Source organism: Ailuropoda melanoleuca, chromosome 8 (assembly GCF_002007445.2).
Source record: "Ailuropoda melanoleuca isolate Jingjing chromosome 8, ASM200744v2, whole genome shotgun sequence".
In the NCBI taxonomy this organism is placed as follows: domain Eukaryota; kingdom Metazoa; phylum Chordata; class Mammalia; order Carnivora; family Ursidae; genus Ailuropoda; species Ailuropoda melanoleuca.
Window position 1 is genome coordinate 117,456,825 of NC_048225.1, and position 19,916 is coordinate 117,476,740.

General features: G+C 45.0%; 1 protein-coding gene across 2 annotated transcripts in view; it reads right to left on the bottom strand.

Annotated features, from left to right (window-relative positions):
* The window catches only part of RAB3GAP2 (RAB3 GTPase activating non-catalytic protein subunit 2), a 96,126-nt gene that overhangs the window by 3,095 nt on the left and 73,115 nt on the right, over positions 1-19,916 (bottom strand). For both annotated transcript variants that reach the window (XM_002920009.4, XM_034667202.1), the window contains 13 exons: positions 19,214-19,319; positions 18,801-18,961; positions 17,479-17,707; positions 13,270-13,443; positions 13,062-13,168; positions 10,516-10,582; positions 8,754-8,824; positions 6,291-6,326; positions 5,094-5,168; positions 4,556-4,774; positions 1,907-1,996; positions 1,445-1,666; positions 227-385 (listed from right to left, as the gene is read on the bottom strand). In XM_002920009.4, the coding sequence (XP_002920055.1) occupies positions 227-385; positions 1,445-1,666; positions 1,907-1,996; positions 4,556-4,774; positions 5,094-5,168; positions 6,291-6,326; positions 8,754-8,824; positions 10,516-10,582; positions 13,062-13,168; positions 13,270-13,443; positions 17,479-17,707; positions 18,801-18,961; positions 19,214-19,319 (1,716 nt within the window). The remainder of the gene's footprint in view (positions 1-226; positions 386-1,444; positions 1,667-1,906; positions 1,997-4,555; positions 4,775-5,093; positions 5,169-6,290; positions 6,327-8,753; positions 8,825-10,515; positions 10,583-13,061; positions 13,169-13,269; positions 13,444-17,478; positions 17,708-18,800; positions 18,962-19,213; positions 19,320-19,916) is intronic.

Sequence of the window (19,916 nt, forward strand, 5' to 3'; positions counted from 1 at the left end):
ATAATGCCAGGATCACGCCCTGAGCCAAAGGCAGACGCTTAACGACTGCGCCACCCAGGCGCCCGTTATTCACTTTTTAAAAAGAGTTGTCAGGATAGTTATTTCCCAGTAAGGATTCTTCAAAACGAACTTAAACTCATAATTTAAATTTTCTCCTTAACTGTTATTAAATATGCATTTAAGGAAGCCCCCAGGGACCTGATCGATCTCACTGTCTTGTACTTACCATGGCTTTCAGCCACGTACAGAGTGTGGGTGGAAGTCTGGCCAGCAGCTCCATTCCTTCCTTTGTCTGGGTGTGGAGGAGCGCGTGAGCCAGTCTCTGCCCTGTTAACACCAGCAGCTGCGAGGCCAGGACCTCCCTGTCATGAACTTGGAGAATGGCCTGAGGAGATGAGCACAGACAAGCGTGTATACAGTAAGAGCTAACAGACGTGCTTAGTTTAGGAAAGGCTTTGCCAGAGAAGAGGTTCTAGGTCATTTTTGAGCCGTGGCCATGTATACAACCAAAACCAAAAAGTCCAAATCAAATTCAGCATTCAAAATTCACATTTCTGCTCATCACCTAATTTTTCTCATTCCCTAATATCTCGATTCAGTATGACTCTAAGAGGCATTTTTCAAGTTTCTGGCAAAGGGAATTAAATCACATCATGACTGCTTAAAACCTTCTAATGGCTTCTGAGTACGCTGTGAGTAACCGTGCGCTACGAGACCCGGGGTGTGCCTCCCGCCCACATCCCACCTCCTCTCTGACTTGTGGGTCCTTGCCTGCTACGGACGGCCCACCATACCGGCCCTCAAGCTCGGTTCCGCCCGCTCGCTGTGTGACAGGCTGCAGCTGATCCTTGGGCGCTCAAGTCGGCTGCCCCCCCTGATCTCCGTACGGTGGTCGCTCCTGTCTATTCACATGATCCTGTTCTTCACAGCATCTGCCACGCAGCACGAAATTTAGCACGCCTGCGACGCGGTCACTTGGGCGTCTGACTCTTGATTCTGGCTCAGTCATGATCTCAGGGTCGTAAGATCGAGACCGACATCGGGCTCTCTGTTGGGCGTGGGGCCTGCTGAAGTTTCTCTCTCTCCTGCTCCCTCTACCCCCCACCCAGCTCCCCGTTTGCATTCTCTCAAAAAACAAAAAAATCAGCATGCCTTTCTGCTCCTCTCAGCAGACCATCAACTGCATGAGGAAGGAATCCTGTCTGTTTGGGGTACTGCTCTGCCCCTTTGCACAGAACAGGCTGGCACACGAGGAGTTTATTAAACACAGACCAGGAACAGGAATTTGATGACAGTTTTATATTTTAACATTCTGTTGTTTTTGTGCCTAGAAGTCCTAACAAAAGGAAGAGCAAAAAGCTTTACTGGAGACTTTACGGAGTCTTTACTCCAGCTATACTGTCTGTGACTTGAGCCCCCACCTCACACGCACAGGCGCGATTACCTCTTCTCCTAAGTGGTCCACACCGTAGTTGTAGAGCTCCCCCACGTAATGCCTTCGAACCACATCTTCGCTAACTTGAAGGTGATGAGCCAGATCCACGGCTAGAACGGGCCAATCTTGGTCTTTCCCAAAAGGAGTGGACGGTGCTTCTTCTGAGGACTCTTTGTCCTTCACGACTGAATGCTGGGCCTGGACGGCCGCACTGACGACTTTCAGTAAGAACTTGCCAATGGAGAAGGACAAAGCATTGTCAGAGTGCGTCATTAAAAAATGTCTAAATCACAATAATCAGCTTTCCTGTCAATGAGGGTGGCTTTTCCATTGAAATTACTTACCAAAACGTATAATTAAAAATTAGCTTTCAAGAAAACTTTGGAAGCGGCCATCCTTCAAGGCCAGCCAAATTTTTTTACTATTTTCTTCTGAGAGAAAAAAAAATAAAATCCAATAACTGCAACTCACCTGTTGTCGTACAGAAATAAAATTTGGATCCATTTCCCCACTGGGTAATAACTGAATTGAAGTCAGGTCTTTGAAGAATGCATTTTTCCCCTAAAGAGAAAGAAAAGACCAAGAAAACGATGAGTGTGGATTGTTATTAAGGACAGGACAAAAGATGATTTAAAAAATTAAGTCCTCTAATCAATAACTCTTGGTTGATTCTTCTCCTTGAACAGTAACATTGTAGAATTTTATTCATTTAATTTTTATAGCGATCGTCTAGAATGTGGTAGGCAGCCTTTGAGGCCCGACCCCCCTTCCTCCTGGATCGCACGCCGAGTCGTCCCCTTCCCCGGACAGGGCCGCGCTCACTGCCCGCAAACGTGGCGGACGCTGGCGTGCCGCCTTCGGGAGTAGACTACAGAAGGACCGCAGCCCTGCCCCGGGTGCTCTATTCACCGTGCCCCGCCCTGAGGGAAGCCGGCTGCCCTGGTGGGTCCTGCCTGTTGTGGAGAGGTGCGTGTGGTGAGAACAGTCTCGCCCCCAATCATGCGAGCTTGCAGGTGGATCCCCATGCCTCCCCCCGTGGGGGCTTGAGATGGGACTGCAGCCCCGGCTGAAACCCTAACTGCAGACTCAGGAGAGACTCCGAGCCAGACACCTAAATGAGGGGGGCCATTCCCGACCCACAAAATGTTTCCAGCCACTAAAAGCCGAGGTGATTGTTACACAGTAACGGATAACTAAGACATAGCGTGTACCCCGCACCCTTTCACGCACGCTCGTTCAGCTGTTTGAAGACACCCTGTTTGAGAGAACGGGTATCTGAAGAGCCAAAGCAGAACATCAGGAAGTTGGGTCTCAGAAGTTCCTTGGAAGGAAATGTAGCACAGAGCTGGGAGCACTGGCCTGGGGAAGCTGGAAAGGCCCAGGCTCTCGTCCCAGGCCTACCACTGCCCACTAGGTCATCCGGGTTTACAACGACCCCACCGCCCCTGGCTGCTGCGTCTCCCCCCACAGACGGTCACCCCAGGTACCTTCTAATGGACTTTCTAGACAGAACTGTCTAGGACTGTAGGTCATCTTGTGTGACTGCCAGTTAGGATAAAGCTCCCCATCCTTTAGTGATGAGAAACAGACCTCCCAGGGCAATGCACTGCAATCTGCACGTCACTGGCCGAAGGGTTTTCCACAAGGGGGCGCCTGGGAGGCTCAGTCAGTTGAGCGTCTGCCTTCGGCTCAGGTCATGATCCCAGGGTCCCAGGATCGAGCCCCGAGTCGGGCTCCCTACTCGGCGGGGAGTCTGTTTTTCCCTCTGCCCCCCTCCCTGGCTCTCTCTCCCCTCTCTACCTCAAATAAATAAATAAAATCTTTAAAAAAAAATGTTTTCCACATACCCACAGTGACTATAGTTTCCACCCGCGGTCTTCGTTATTACAAGGGTCTGCTCTACACGAGGGCCTTTGGGGTGGGGACATGTGTGCACCTCCGTAACACCACTTAGGAGTCACTGCCCTGCAGGCACTGCTAAGCCCTTCCCGTGCTGTGGTCACTCCCCGCGCAGCAACCATAAGGTAGGCCCTGGAATCGGCACCTCGGAATGCGAAAGCGGAGGCTCGCGGGAAGGCAGGAACACCCACTGGGCAGAGCTAGGGTCCCGACTCCCTAGACGAGCCGCACTGCCCCGTGCGCGTGGGAGTCAGGCGCTCTCGGGACCCGCAGCTCGGTGCGGGTGGAGACCCACAGCACCGCCGCGCCTGCCCCATTCCGATGTGTTCCGTTTCACAAATGCCCTTTTTGATGGGAGGACTGAGCAAGGCACTTCATTTTGGCTTTTCTTTAAAAAAATAAACTAGGCGCCTAGTGATGGCAAGGAATGGACGGATGTGAGTTAAGGAAGGACTGACAAGAAGGGCTTAGAGTCCGCGTGGGGCTTGAGGAGAAGCGAGCTAGAAGCTTCAAGGCCCCTGTCCGTGCCAGCACTCGAGTGAGCGCCGGCCCCTCGGGGGTTTAGGAAAGGAGCCTCGGTTTAGGTCAAGGGCAGGGGGGCTGAGGGGTGGAGGTGTGTTAGATAGCAGGTGTCTGAAGTGTCACAGCACATCCAAAGAGTTGACAGAAATACACGCTTCAGGGGCACCTGGGGGTGCAGTTTATTAAGTGTCTGACTCTTGATTTCAGCTCAGGTCACGATCCAGGGTCGTGAGATCGAGCCGCGTGTCAGGCTCTGTGCTCAGCGCAGAGTCGGCTTGAGGATTCATTCTCTCTCTCCCTCTGCCTCTGCCCTTCCTGCTCGTGCTCATGTGCGCACACTCTCTCTCTCAAACAAATAAATAAACCTCAAAAAAAAGAAAAAAAAATATGCTTCCAATTCACGTTGACAGGTCAGGCCTGGAGATACCCAAGAGGGAGAAAAGGGTCTATCCGAGAATATGCAGAATGGGAACGGCAGAGAGCTGACAGGGCACGACTCTGGAACCGGAAGAGTGAAGGGAAGCCGGATTTACAGGCAACCTGGTAGAGAACAGCGAGCAGACAGCCCACAGCGAGTGACCCACACACGTCCCAGAAGTACTGAGCAACTTCGATGAAAGAAGACGGTCCTGCTTGTCCTGCCCGCGCCTGCCAAACCCTCGGTTCCAAGACGGCTCTGGAGGCCTCCGAGGTCCTCACCTTACTATCAAAGAGTGAGAGCGGCTTCACGGTCTTCAGAGCAAACCTCATGACCGCATAGAGGACGGAGCAGAGGACGGAGTGGTGCTCCACCAGCGGGTAGTGGATGTGCTTCTGCTCCAGGGCCAGCTCCACTATGGAGATCGGTCCTTCGACCGTGAGCCACGCGTCCTCCGTATCCAGGACAGGCGCCTGCATTTCATCCCGGCTAACGTCGGCCTATGTGTGGAGATCAGAGAACCGCGTCCAGAATTGGAGAAATAAGAGCTTGCAAGTAAACATCTTAACGTGCTTACAAAGAGGAAAGTGCAAACCCCTCGTCTCCTCAGGCCCCCAAGTTACAACAAAAAAATCAGATCTAATTCTTTGTAAGAAACCACTATTTGGGGGGCTTAAGTCACAACTTAGAAATGAATAAAATGGAAAAAACCTCTTTCTAGAGTCCTTTCTTAAGTCCAATGATTTTAAAAAACATTTAAGAATGTTTTAAAAACGTCTAAGTATCTTAGAGTTCAAAATGAAAAGACACCTCTTTTACCTCCATCAAAGTCTGAAGAAGATCCAGGCAGGAGCCGAGGAAAGAGGTCATGGCTGTGTCGCTCATCCCCACATCCTATTTGTAAAATGGAACACGATTAGCGCCTGCAGCAAACCTGCTACAGTTACCATCAGAAAAATCAAGAACAGAACACAGCATAGCTATGCAACGGGCTCCATGCTGAAGAGACAGGCAAGGCTTTGAAAGTCAAGGCACTGGCACATTTTAGTTCCTTTCCTGAGATTCAACGGATTTTAAAATGAGGCTTTAGGAGAGATGGTACCGCTACGGACTTCATAAAAGCTGGTGTAAAGAGGGGGCGTCATCAGTCGCCACGGATCGTGGCGCTGCGGCTCGCGGGCAAGCTCGCTAAGGCACGAGCATCACCGTCTGTGCTAAGACGCCACACGGCAGCCCACCCTGAGAAGTCGTCAGAAAACAGCCTGGTCTGGCTGCAGAGCGTCCTTCAGGGAAGGAACTGAGCCTTCTGAACAAAACCAGAATCCCCAAGCCCGTGAACCAAATACCACACTCGTGCTATGGGTGACAGGTCATTCCTGTTGGCTCCAAGGTGCCCCTGCATTCACCATCTTCTTTAAACCAACAACTGATAAATCCCTCACATCCTAACTAATTCATCCTTGCGTCATTCGCAGGGTGTGTGTGTGTGTGTGCGTGCGTATGTACACACACATATAACCGCAGTCCCAGCCACTCTCAGGAGCACAGAAGAAATCTGTGCTGGGTTGTCCGGACTATGGGCCTAGCATTGCTGGATTCACATGTGCCCGGATTCCTTCAGGTGTCTGTAATAAGAGTATTTCAAAGTTCTGAGCAAAAGTTAGCACCTCAAACAGAAGCCCAGTGTCCGTGGGCTGGGATCTTACTGAACAGACCATCTGTACAATGGTTATTTCATACAGCAGCTCAATTCCCTCATGAATCTGCTTCCATGGGACACTGGGCGTTGCTGTTAATAAATTTCTAGTTGGAAGGTATCTGACAACCTGGAAAGGTAAATGAAAAGTGGCCACAGTTCACGACCAGTTTCCTTAACATCGTATTGTCTTTCCATGCTTCTCATCTCCTGATCCGTCACCAAATGGTAAAAGGCGAAGTCCACCCCTGCCGTGAGTAAGGGGCAACGTGAGGCACGGGGCGAACAGCTCGACATCTGGTTAAGGAAGACTCACTTACCCTTCGGCATAGCCTGTCCTTTGGTGATTTTCCAACCTAAGAAAACAGGACACAAAATTTATTTATTTAACAATTTAAATAAAAAGGCATTACTATGGTACCATGGTATGGGGAGTAAAAGTAAGCAAATGAAAAAAATATAAAGTCAGCTACAAATAAATGTTGGTTCTAATAACACAACACAATTAACTTTGTGGTGGAACTTAAAAACAGATTAAGAAAAATATATCCCTGGGCTCACAATCCTTTTCAAAAATAAATATTTTTGAATTAAAAAAAAAAAAAGAAACCTCTAAAAATCTGGTCCTTACTTTGTACAAATAACTGTTGCCTTAAAACCCAGAACCAAACTCAAGATTATGAATAAAGAGCAGCTAAGAATTTGCTTGTTATTGATAAAGATACACAATAATGTTAAGGGGTCAGAAAGAAGGAAAAACAATCTAGTGCAGACAGAAGTTATATTCCTAGCTCAGAAACAGGTTGATTTTCTCGAATCAGTAAGTACTTGGTGAGTTCTACTACATACAGGGTAAAAAGAGGGAGATGCAAGTTCTGCTCTTTGGGAACAGGACTTGATACGAATTCCCAGGAGGCAGGAGATCGATTAACGGAGACGAGACTCCAGCACCAAAGACTCTTTGCCCCGTCCCCTCTCACTGAGATCACTGCAATGGCCCTCAAACAACTGTGCTCGGCCCGTCCCAATCCCAACCATGTTTCATGGTTGCCAGAATCATCTTTAAAATGCAAATCTGAACATATCATTCCTCTGCTTAAAACTGTCCGAGTGTCTTCAAGAAAAAAAACGGCAGCTCCCACATATCGAGCCCTCACGCTACGCTAGGCAGTTTACGCAGAGTCAGGAAACCCCAAACCCACAGCCCGCACAGGAACTACTTCAAGCTCTGCCTCCCACTCCTTCCTCCGGCCTGTGCTTCCAGCGCACGAAGCTCCTCGCAGCTCTGAGCCAAACACGGATTCTGCTGGAATACGTTTCCTTCTCACCCACTGCTTCCTATGTACTCGCTCATCCTCCACAAGTCAGCTCAGAAGTCGTCCCTCTGTCTCGGTATTTACGTCCGCTTCTCAGCCCCCAAAGCACCCTATTTACCTTTTAGCCTGAGTCCTTGGAGGGCAGGGGCTGGGACTTTTAGCTCTGCAACCAGAGCACTCGGCACAGTCCTTGGCACATAAGAGATTCTTATAATAAATATTTATCGAAGGAATCCTCAAAACTCTCTGCCTCCTAGTTCAGGACTGTTTAAATTCAAATCCAAGTTGTGAGGCTCAAGTGGGGCCGTCGGTGTGAGAACACTATGAAACTCAACAGTAACACCCACGTAAAAGGCTTCGCACGACTGTTCTCCCCGAAGACAGCAGTCAGAGGTGAAGGAGAACAGAACAGCATCAGCAAGGCCCAAAGGAGCGAGTTGGAAAGAGAAGAAACACTGAAGCGGGCAAGGAAGAGGGGCACTGGGGAAAAATCAGGTTTAACTAGAAAAACATGTTACCAACGACAGCAAAGTAAGCATTTTCAGTGGACCTGTGGCCAGAAGGGGTCTCAGTGTAGTGCTCGTGGTGTGGGAATGTCTGCCAGTGTACACTTGAAAGAACATGTTGTGATGGTGGTAACTCCCCTGACATCCACTTACCTGATGCCAGATGAACCTACATTCTCGCCAAGCCTGGGGGCACACTGCCCAGGACCCCGAGCACCCAGCTGGGGGGCAGGCGGCTAGTCCCCGCAAGCTCGCAGCTTCTGCTCCCGCCAGCTGAATTCCGTGCCCACATATGATGTCTGTGTCTAAAGCTACTGACGCTGGTTGTAATATGTAATAATGTAATTATGTCACTTAATTAAGTAACTGATAAGATGTGAGTGAGAAGAAAAAAGGGAGTTGTTATACGAACACTAGGTCGAATGCTTTAAAAGGCTGTACGGAGTAGCTGACTCCCAGCTTTACTGGAGTAGCCGCAGACGAAGCAACTACAGAGATGAGGGCATAAATTTTAAAAGCTAACGATTTTGCACTCAGACTGCATCACCACTTTATAAAGAAATGGGCTCTAGAAATCACATGCAAGGCATTAAGGGTGAGTTTTCTGTAGGAAAACCAAAGTAGGACGGCGGTCGACCCCGTTCAAAGAAAACATCTTGGTTCTACAGCCAAAGATTGAGGAGTTAACTGCACATTCGTACACTTTAACTAAAATGGGCAAATCGTTCCCTCAATCAAGCACAAGTCCCAGTCTCTTTGCTTGAGAGGCTTTTAAAGGAAAGTACTCTCGGGGCCCTGGGAGGTCATCGAAATGCCAGCCCTGGGCATTACACTTAACGGAGCAACAGTAAAATATAACACCAAATAAAAAATAGTCTAACAAGCCCCACTGTGAATAATCGAATGTCAATCAATCAAGGAAACAACATAAACAAGTCTATGAAATTTAAAATTCCCTTACCTTATCCATCAAGTATGTAGCAGCAGAAAACCTTTTCACCAAGAATGTACTCCACATCATCAGAGCAATGCCTGGCATTCAAGTAAAAGGAGTAAGTACCTGTTTTTTCTTTTATCATACTTAACAAATGACTGTCTTCCTTAAGCTTTATAAAGCTCTATGGGCATTTATTTAGATATCGTGCCTTACATCTTATGTAACATTTGTAAAATTAATAAAAACCTTTCATCTTCAATGATAATCGGAACTGCGCTGCATAAGAGGATATCCAAATGGCCAATAAGCATAAAAAAGACCCATATCATTAGTTATGAGAGAAATACAAATTAAAATCACAAAGAAATATTATTATACAACCAACACAAAGGCTGGTTTTTTTTTTTTTTAATGATGACACCAAGTGTCGGGGAAGATAAGGAAACAACTGGAATGCTCATAGATTGCTGGGGCATCAGAAAGTGGTAAAACCACTTGGAAACGTGGCCGTATCTACTAGAGCTAACGATATGTCTACCATATGACCCAGCAATTCTACCGCATAAAGGAACACAAAGATACGCATAAGGAGGGTACTGTCTTCTGGGAGAACAGCTTTATTCAAAACAGCCAAACAAGAGAAGCAGCCCAATGTCCCAAACTGATTTTTTTCGTATGTAACCGCCACATAAAGTGACATATGAGGAAGCACTGGAAAATAAAACAAAATAAATAAACAACCACACAAGAAATGTGGGCTATGGCTAATAAACCATGGCATCAAAATTTCTGAAACTGTTGTCAAGCAGACAGCTTCAACGTGCCATTTCCCATGCGGCCTTGACTCCCCGGGTGACTGCTTCTGTAGCCAGGGGTGAGGGCCTCAGGGGGAGGCTGACTCACTGTACAAACGGGTACGTTCTTACTTAAAGAAATACTAGCCTGAAGTTACTAGTGACTTAATTTTATCAATTAAAGAGTTCTCTAGAGACCCTATTTTCCAAATGACTCCCTTTAAATCTTTTCTCCTCCCCGGAAGAAGGTAAGATCTAAGAAACGAATAAAAGTTTCAAGTTTTCTTCACATAAAATGAGACATTTTAGAATTTCTCCAATTTGACGTCATAGCACCTGCGAGAAGTGGTTCCGGTGAAGAAGAAACACGTGGCTTCCCTGAAATCCCTCACACAGACATCAAGTTGATACCTGCCTCTTATGCGGCTCAACACCGAGTTTCACCACTTAGTAACATAACTAACTAGCCTCGCACCGAGCCCCTCCGTTAATGCTTCCAGAGAAACCCATCTACCTATTTAATAAACAAGCAGCCTGTTTACAATTTCTCCACAATTTGTGACATTTTGTCAAGGAGACATCAGCAGTCCCTGCGTATGGCAGCCAGGGGACAAGAGTCACATGTATTATAAGAAGCACAAGGTGGTTTGTATCGAATGGGATTCTCTGGCTCTTGGCTACCTTTTTCATGACCAACTTCAGTCCTGAGAAGCCCGTGCCTCTTTCCTTATCTATCTGTCTATCTGTGGCCTAGAAAGAAAATCAGAGGTTTGTGTCTAATATTTTCCTTACTTCTCAGCTCTCATGCTCTTCCGGGCAGCACTGCTCCAAGCAGTCAGAAGACAGTCCTGTGCACACCATGATACACATACCCACACACAGTTATGTGTCCGGAGGCAGGACCACCATATAAAAACTTAACAGAATGTCAACCCAAAAATTCCTGCCCCTTTTGAATCCACCAGTTATGTTTTGAACGCTTACTTACTTACCATTCTGAACATGTGCATTAAGAATGTGCTTCAAGTGTTCTATTGACCTAACAAAAAAACGTGCTTCCTTACATACAGGGAGAAAAAAAGAGAGAGAGAGAAAAAAAAGAGGTATCATTTAACAGGTGTTTCAAATACAAATGGTGACTTCTTACATACATTTCTACATAAAGCTCCCCAAGAATGTGCTGATTAAGAACATGGAAGTATTAGGTAAAAGAAAATTTTTCAAAGGAAAATGTCAATGGTCTCTCTTAAATTCACATTATCTATATGATGATTGATACCTAGAAAACCCCAGGTCATATATGCTGACATCTGGAATCAAGAGTCACTGTGGCTTGTACCTAACAGCAGTATTTTCTCTAATAAATACTTGAATTTCACAGAGATGTGGAAACAATGGGTTTACTTCTTCGCAAATATCATTCATTCATTATTCAACAATTATTTATTGAGCAACTACTCAGCACCAGGCTGTCTGAGGCGCCAGAGATCTGTAATGAACAGAGAGACCCAAATCCTTACCCTCACTGAGGTTACATTCTAGCAAGAGAGCTAAATAAATATGGTAAGTAAATTATGTAGTAGGTTGGTGATACGTGCCAAGGAGAAAAACTAAAGCAGTGAAGGGAAACATGTCTGAAATTCAACTCCTTCTAATCGAGGTCGTTGTTTACATATGAACACTCCTATATAGCATGTAAAACTGATGAAATTATCCACGTCTCTGCTAATTTTATAGCTATGAACACTAAACAGATCACCTTTGATAACACATACTAGTGCTAGTGATTTCCCACAGATAATTTCAATTGTTTCAATCCTGATGCAGCTCTGTGTAAAATGGTGGAACTGGGGTGGGGGTTGGATCCGGCAAGGAGAATTATTTCACAAGAAAAAAAAAAAACCACAAGAAAAATGGCCACTTATTTGAAATGTAAACAATTTAAATAGACAATGATAACACTAATCAAACTGTCAGGCACTATGCATGCATTTTCTCTAGAAACTGCTACAATCCTTCAAGATAGCTACAGTCCTCATTTACTTTTAGTAGAAAAATCAAGAACAAAGGGTTCAGAAATGTTCCCAGAGGTCGTACAGCTGGTGAGTAGCGGCAAGGGGGCTTGACCTGAGCTCCGTGTCTGCAAGCTGCCTTCGGTTTATAAGGAATGATGTAAAGCAGTTTTCTTCTTACATACCACTTTGTTAGATCTGAATTTGGCATTATCTATTCAGATCTGAGAAATTATTATGCTCTTATTACAGTGCTAACATTCTTTTTTCTTGTAGGAAAAATCTTCATTTAAGTAGAGAGCCCAAACACAATTACCATCAGGCCACAGAGCAGACCCCTGAAGAGGGTGACTCAAGGGCCATCAAGAGGGTCCCCTGTGCTAAAATCACTTTTTGGTCAAGATTTAATTGATCAAAACCATTCCTTTGTTTAAAGCACTTTTTAAAAAAATTTTTTTTCCTTTAACATGTAAGGTGATTACGTATTAAAGACAACATTTTTTTTGGGAAGAAGAGTATCACTAATTAATATATTAATGTGAATTAGTTCATCAGTGAGATTTTTTCTTCAAAGTGCGACCTGACATAAGGACCATGAAGTATTTTGCTTTAAGAGGGATAATTTAACAGAGCACTGACTAGGGAGACCTAAGTGAAGGAGCAATACCCACCCTATGTTTTTACATCTTACTTAATCCTGGCATCAATCCTGAAGGACTGGCACCTTCATTAAGACAAAAAGGTGGAGGGAGAAACAAACAGGTTCAGAAATTCAGTGGCTGGCCCAAACCCAGACACTTGTCAGAAATTCAGCTGGGACGCAAATCCAGGTCTCCTGCTCCCCGGCTTGGGGCCCTTCTCCCTATTCTGCTTCCCAACTATTATTGTCCTGGGAGAGAAAGTGGCAGAAGATGATGCCCCAGCAGAGAGCTGAAGAGGCAATTAGGTTAACCCTGGACCAGAGTCAGCCCTGTAGACAGCATGGCTTTCTTGATTTTTCTGAGACAACCGTAAGAAAAGTGGCAAACACAGGGATAGCTAGACAAGCAGACATCAGGTTAACGTCAGGCTCTTCACCCTGGCTTTTATCATGATGACTGCTATATTGAAAAGTTTCTACTAAGGAGGTGTCATCTCATGTAGGAATTCAAAAGGAAATAAAAAAAATACTTATCACAACCTAACCAGGAGTGGGGCAAAACACACTGGCTTTAAAGACAAAGAAACCTAGGCTTAAATCCTGGCTCAGACTTTGACTTAGCAGTGTGCCCCAGGGCATGGAAATGAACTTCTCTGAGCCTAGTTTTCTCTTCTCCAGAGTGGGGTAGCGACAGTGCCCACACCTCACAGGTTCTGTGTGAGGACTGAGAGAGAACGCATGAAAAAGCCTAGCACAGCTCCTAGTACAGAAGCATCCCAAAGGGGAAAAGTCCAGTGTTTACAGTAAGTTACTGAATTCAACAATCCCACACATGTACGGCATGAGCACAAAAGAATTAACAGGAAAGAAGTGGCGAGAATCTTACCTCTGGATCTTTATTCCACTGAACAACATACTCCCAACAGCAATGTGCGTGCAACACGTCTAGCTCAAGGCTACACGGAAACTGCTTATAGGCTAAATGCAGCAAGTCTGAAAGCCACAAGAGTGACAGATTTATTATTCTTTCCTTAACAAAGGCTCAGCCACAACCGCTCCACTCTGGACTGCACGTCTCCACACTTATGGGTTACCTGGTATAGCTCCTAGGCTCGTGTCCACCTCTGACACTTCAAGCAAACCTCTGTTAATACCTTCTTTGGGTTCATCTGGGTTTTCTGCATCTCTTTCTTTATTAGCCAGTTTTAATACATCAGGGCTGAAGTCCTGTTTAAATATCCACTTGGCTACACTGTCTGCAATACCACCTACAGTTTGGAGATAAGAAAGAAAATGAAAATTGAGTGTTCACCGAAGACAGCACGGACACGTGGGATATCTGATATCTAAGGGCATCTCTACAGTCCCATATTAGATAAATATAAATGCAAATACTTATTTGTCTGTATACCACATAGCTTCTATTTCCACAAATTCAAAATATACTTTACCGATACAGATGAAAGGATGAATACATCTTTAAAACACTTTCATTTATTCATTTTTTTAAAAAAGATTTTGAGAGAGAGAGAGAGGGAGTGAGAGAGCACAAACTGGGGGAGGGGCAGAAGGAGAAGCAGACTCCCCGCTGAGCAGGGAGCCCGACACGGGGCTCAATCCCAGGACCCCGGGATCATGACCTGAGCCGAAGGCAGACAATGGACTGAACCACCCAGGTGCCCCCTAAAGCACTGTAATTTAAATACAAGCAAAACAGCCTGATTAGCATGATACCTGTCTAGGCTTCTTAGGGCAACATACTACTTTGTCTACATGGAATATTTATGGGCAAAATTTTGCCACGTCTAAGAAACATGGACGGCACTGGAGGAGATAATGCTAAGTGAAATAAGTCAAGCAGAGAAAGACAATTATCATATGGTTTCTCTCATCTATGGAACATAAGAACTAGGAAGATCGGTAGGAGAAGAAAGGGATAAAGAAAGGGGGGGTAAACAGAAGAGGGAATGGAGCATGAGAGACTATGGACTATGAGAAACAAACTGAGGGCCTCAGAGGGGAGGGGGCTGGGGGAATGGGACAGGCTGGTGATGGGTAGTGAGGAGGGCACGTATTGCATGGTGCACTGGGTGTTATACGCAACTAATGAATCATCGAACTTTACATCAAAAACCAGGGATGTACTGTACGGTGACTAACACAATAAAAAAAATATTATTATAAAAAAAAAAAAAAGGGAAACACCCAGCATTTAAAATGCATCTTTATGTAGGCCAGGGTTGGTCCTTACAGCTATTTCTCTACATACAAGAGATAACATCAGAATTATGAGGGTGTTTTCCAACGTGCTTCAAAAAAAAAAAAAAAAAAAGAAACATGATGCTACCCCACGTTCCAATCATCGACATAGGCTAAAAAATTCTAAATGCAAACTGAAAAAAACAAGACAAAGAGTCCTGTTTCTTACCTACAACAAATTATACATTCTTCTAGAATTTACCCAAACCTTTTCTTTCTTCCTATTTTGATTCAAATATAAACCTTTCCACAAAAAAAGAATGTTTCACAGTAAAATCACAATTATCAGTGATAATAAATGGCAGCAGTGTGCTGGGGACTCCCATTTCTTATGTTTGACTTTCAAATCATTTGGTAATTTCCGTTCCAGAATCAAGCCCTTGATTATATTGCTTAGGTTAGTATCACAATAATGGTCCTACCCTATCAGCAGGTAACAGCAAGGAGTGTAGAGTTACAATTTAAAATTTTTCACAAGACTTAAAAAAAAAAATAAACTTAAAAAAAAAAAAAGTTTCCATTTGCACAGAGTATCTTTTCCCATCCCTTCACTTTCAGCGTCTGTGTGTCCCTTCATGTAAAGTGAGTGTCAAGGCAGCACATATATGGGTCTTTTTTTTTTTTTTAAACTCATTCAGCTACCTTCTGTCTTTTGATGGGAGAATTTAGCACAATTATCATTAAAGTAATTACTGGTAGGTGTTGCTTGTTGCCATGTTAATTGTTCTCTGGCTGCTTTCATAGCTTCTCTGTTCCTTTATTCTTCTCTTGCTCTCCCCTGCCTTTGGGCATGCTGGTCCTTTCTTCTCCTTCACCTAGTCTGCCACTGAAACCCTCTAGCACATACTGAGTTCAGTTCTCGTATTCTTCAGCTCTGTGATGTCTACTTGGTACTTTCCTTTATTTCCCATGTGCTTGGAGTTATCACTGTGTTCATCCGTTCTTCTCCCCAGTTTGGTGAGCATTTTTATGACTATAACTTTGGACTGTGTATCAGGTAAATGGCTTATATCCATTTGATTAAGGTTTGTTTTTTCCTGAAGTTTTATCTTGCTCTTTCCCTTGGAACATAGTTCTCTATTTCTACCTCTTGCTTGACTCTGTGTCAGTTCCTACACAGTAGATGGAACCACCTCTTCCAGTCCTGAAGGAGCAGCCTTGTGAAGGAGACAAAACTTGTCGTTCAATCCTGCCTTAGCTCTTGGTTTTCTCTCAAACCTCTGTGCTTATCCAAGCAGCCTAGGAGATTTTTCACAGCTCCCAGTAGCTGAGAATGTGCCAAGGCCTGCCAGTGTCCCAGAAGGGAGGATCTTAACACTGACGTCAGGCTTACTGGAAGCCAGAACCTCAGGCATCAGCTTTTTTTTTTTAATTTATTTATTTGAGTGAGAGAGAGTGAGTTAGGGAGAGCACGTGAGCCCAAGTGAGAAGGGCAGAGGGAGAAGGAGAGAGAATCTCAAGCAGACTCCACACTGAGCACAGAGCTCAAAGTGGGGCTCAATCTCACGACCCTGAGATCACGCCCTGAGCCGAAACCAGGAGTTGGACAAGTACTCAACCGACTGAACCACCCAGGCAACCTGTCAGGCATCAGCTTTTAAAGGTATGAGATATCTACAGTCCGCGGGACCACAGGCATAAGCTCCCCTGGCCACCAGAGCCAGGCGATCTGGAGGTGTCCCCTGGGTGGCAGTCAGAGCTCCAAACAAGTGTAGAAGCTCTTTCTGGGTTATCCTGGCAAACCGGGACAAGGCTGAAGGCGAGCGCCAAGACGGCATCCACAGCCTGCGTTCCTTGAGAGCAGCTCCGGAGGCCACCAGGTGTGTGCTAACGCCTCCGCTCGGGCTGGAGCTTACGAGTCTTATAAAGAAGAAGAAAAGTTAACTAAATAAAAATCTATAAATACACGGGTATTTATAAATCCAGGAATACAGACATTCCAGTATCAAATGCCTGACAGGGCTGCCGGTGAAAAGAAAGTACACCAAGACAATTAAAAGAGTACGACACTTATGGTCCTGCAGGATATAAGCACAAGAACCCCATGTTTCCAGGAGAGTAGAAAGTGATAAATCACATAAAAGGTATAAAGTTCTGTGGAAACCAGGAGGAAGAAGAGAAAATTTGCAGCTAGCAGATCATGAGCAGTTTCTTAGAGGAGGTGGCATTTGAGCTGGGCCTTCAAAGAGGAGTAAGTACAATTTAGAATCCAGAATGGGACAGGTGGGGAGAGGGAAGGGGACAGGCTCAGACCCAGAGAGGGGAACCACACAGATGCTGCATTTGAACCGTAATCAAGCAACAAGCAAGAAATGGAAAAATGGGTTAGAATCAAAGCCAAAAGTTTTTAGAGAAGCAGTTTCTATTTGTTCCAGAAGTTCTCGAATTTCTTAAGTCTCAGAATCCCCTTCAACTCCTAAAAATTACTGACAATCCCAAGAACTTTAGCTTATGAGCTATATTTATTCATATTCATGGTATTAGAAGTTAAAATTGAGAAAACTTTAAAATATTTTTATTAGTTCATTTTTAAATACAAATAATAAACCTACTACATGTTAATAACGTTTTATGAAAATATAGTTCCCAAAGCAAGAAAAGACGTTTAGTGAGAGGAGTAACACTACGACCTTTGCAAATCTCTTCAACTGTCTAGCTTATATCTGGATGCTCCAGTCAGCTTCTGCATTCCATCTACCGGGATCTGTTGTTGTGGCTGAAGCACAGGAGGAAAAGCCAGCCTCCCGCCAACCGGAAGTCGGAAAAGGGAGGGCTCTGGAGGTCCTCTGACCACTCTGAGAAGCACGGCTAATTCTCTAAGGCAGGGGGAGGTAGTGCGGATTCCTGAGCAGGGAATGGACAGAATCAGACTCTGAGAAGATTAACTGAGAAGTATGTGGTGGGTTATTTTTAATTTTTTTTTTAAATCTAAATATATTTCTCTTTCCCAATCCTTACAGTCATGTCTATAAAACCCACCAGAAACGCCCACCCCCCACACATGTAAATCTACAGGTGCAACGCTCAAATACGCTCCAGCCTACCTTTTCCTCCTGCCAGCAACTTTTTGACAGAAAGCCTCGGGAGTGGCTCAGCCTGCAGTGACGACACCCTGGAGGCCGGCGTGTTGGCCTTGCTGTGAAGCAGAGTCTGAAGGATGAGACAGTCCTCCAGTTGCTTCAGCAGCAGCTTCCAGTATTCAGTGTCAAGAGAAAGGGCCTCCCAGGAATCGGTGAGGGCCTCGGAATCAGCACCCAAAACGGTCTGGGGAAACTAACAGAAAATGCACTGGTGACGCGCTGGCAAAGATTCTGGATCAACAGTCACTTGAACGAGCTTTTAACTTGAAAGCTGAGGGACCATCAGGCTACGTCACGAAACAATACACAGATGCTATTTCACAAATATCACTACTTGGCTGGATGGAACATGAGTGACAAGAGGGGACTGGAGACTCGGGGGCAACCGTGACAGAGTCTGGACATTTACAGAAAGACCTGCAGCAAGGCCCCTGATTCATGCAATGTGTACTAACAAGTTTGCAGGGCCATCCCTGACAAGGGCCACGGTCTCTTCTGTCAGAACCAGGACAGTGCTCGCTCTTCAGAATGCACTCTCCAACATATAAAATGTGTCTCCAATTCCTTCTCTCTCCATTAGAAACATCTTAAGCCAGTGATATCGAATTTAGCATATAAACTGAGACTGACAATGTTAAGTGAACAGGCCTATTTAACAGACTCATCCAATGAAACGCAACCCCTAGAAAAAAATTTGATCTACCATGAGATACAAGAGAAGTTTGTTTTGTTTTGTTTTTAAAAAATAAATTTGAGTCTTTAAAAGATGAGGAAAAACCCACAAAGCAAAAGGTCAATAGGGAACTTTTATTCAACTTTTGTTTATAAAAGGGGGAGGGTTACAAATTTTGTTTATAAAAGGGGGAGGGTTACAAATATAACTGTAGAACTTTAGGACGACAATGAACCTCGGTCTAACCCTGACTCTTCAGACGAAGAACCTGAAGCAAGAGACTCGTGTTTAAGGGACTTAGCACAAATCACCACTGCTGGAAGAGAGCCAGATCTCTGCCCTCCAACTGCAGTGCTTCTCCCCTCGAGGCGAAAAGTAGGAGGTGAGGGCAAAATTCAAGTACGTGTGTCATCTGAATAAACAAGTTAAGAGTAGCCCCCCTCACTCCCAAAAAGACAAAAGAGAACCTGCTGACACACATTTCAAACTCTAGCTGCTCCATAACAGCAAGGACACTGTAGCCCCAGACGACAACAAGCAGCCCCTAAGCAGGCCGGACAGGTACAGACCCAGCCTCTCCAAGGACAGGTGCACCCCTGCCCCACCCACTTACTTTTTTCTCGGTCATACTGTTCGAGATCTGTGCGGCAACGGAATGCCCCACGTGTGCGGACAAGAGAGCAGCTCCGTTGTTCTCAGACTGAATGCAAGCCGTGCGCATCTGCTGCCACCAAGGGGACACAGACTGGGAATCCCAGGTCTCATCGATGGCCACTACGGGCAAAGAGAGAGTTAAAAAAGAAACTTTGAGCTTGTCAATCTTTCTGCTCAATCTTTAACATTAAACATAATGTTGAAACTAAATTCCCCACTGATATATTTGTAAATTTCTGAATTAGAAAATAAACCCATGGGGCGCCGGGGTGGCTCAGTCAGTTAAGCGCCTGCTTTTGGCTCAGGTCATTTCCAAGAGCAGCGGTCTACATCTCAAGGCCCACGGAACTACAATATCCATCAGCCTTTTACCTTTCATCTTGCTCAGAAGGGACAGCATTGTATGAAGACAGCACACAGACTGCGGTTTATCCAAAATATCTTTTTCCTTAGACAGCCAAACACTCAGGAGCAGAGACTGAAATCAAATTAAATAATTTTCAGTAATAAAAAACCACAATGTTGGAGTTTTCAAGAGAGCACAGATGTGTATATGAGTGATTCAGTCCTTCAGGGTAAGAAAAAAGGGGCTGCTCGTTACATCACATAACATGAGGGCCAGAACAAGGTACCTTGTCTACTTAAGAGATTCTTTATCATCTGTCAGATATGTAACTCCCACTGTTGCCATCTTTTCTTTGGGTTAAGCTTGCCTTCCAGGTTGAGCCCTGATTAGGGAGCATATTACCAGAAAGGTTACTACCAAGTTACACAGATCACTGTAGGTTGGGGAGAAGCCACTCAGCTGATGGGAGGAAAGAAGGACCTGGGGCTGTGGACCTTACCCACATTGGCCACAAGGTACTGTGGACTTGGCAGTGCTAAACAGGTTAAGTAAAACTATCAGATTCTAGTTTTTAAATTACTAATAAGTCATGAGAAACAGACTTTATAAGCAAAAACACCTAAATCAACATAAGTGACTTTTAAGATGCCTATGAACTAGCCTATCTACTTAAAACTGAAATATTTTAAGATGTACAAAATTTGCACACAGGTAATTCTGGGATGAGAA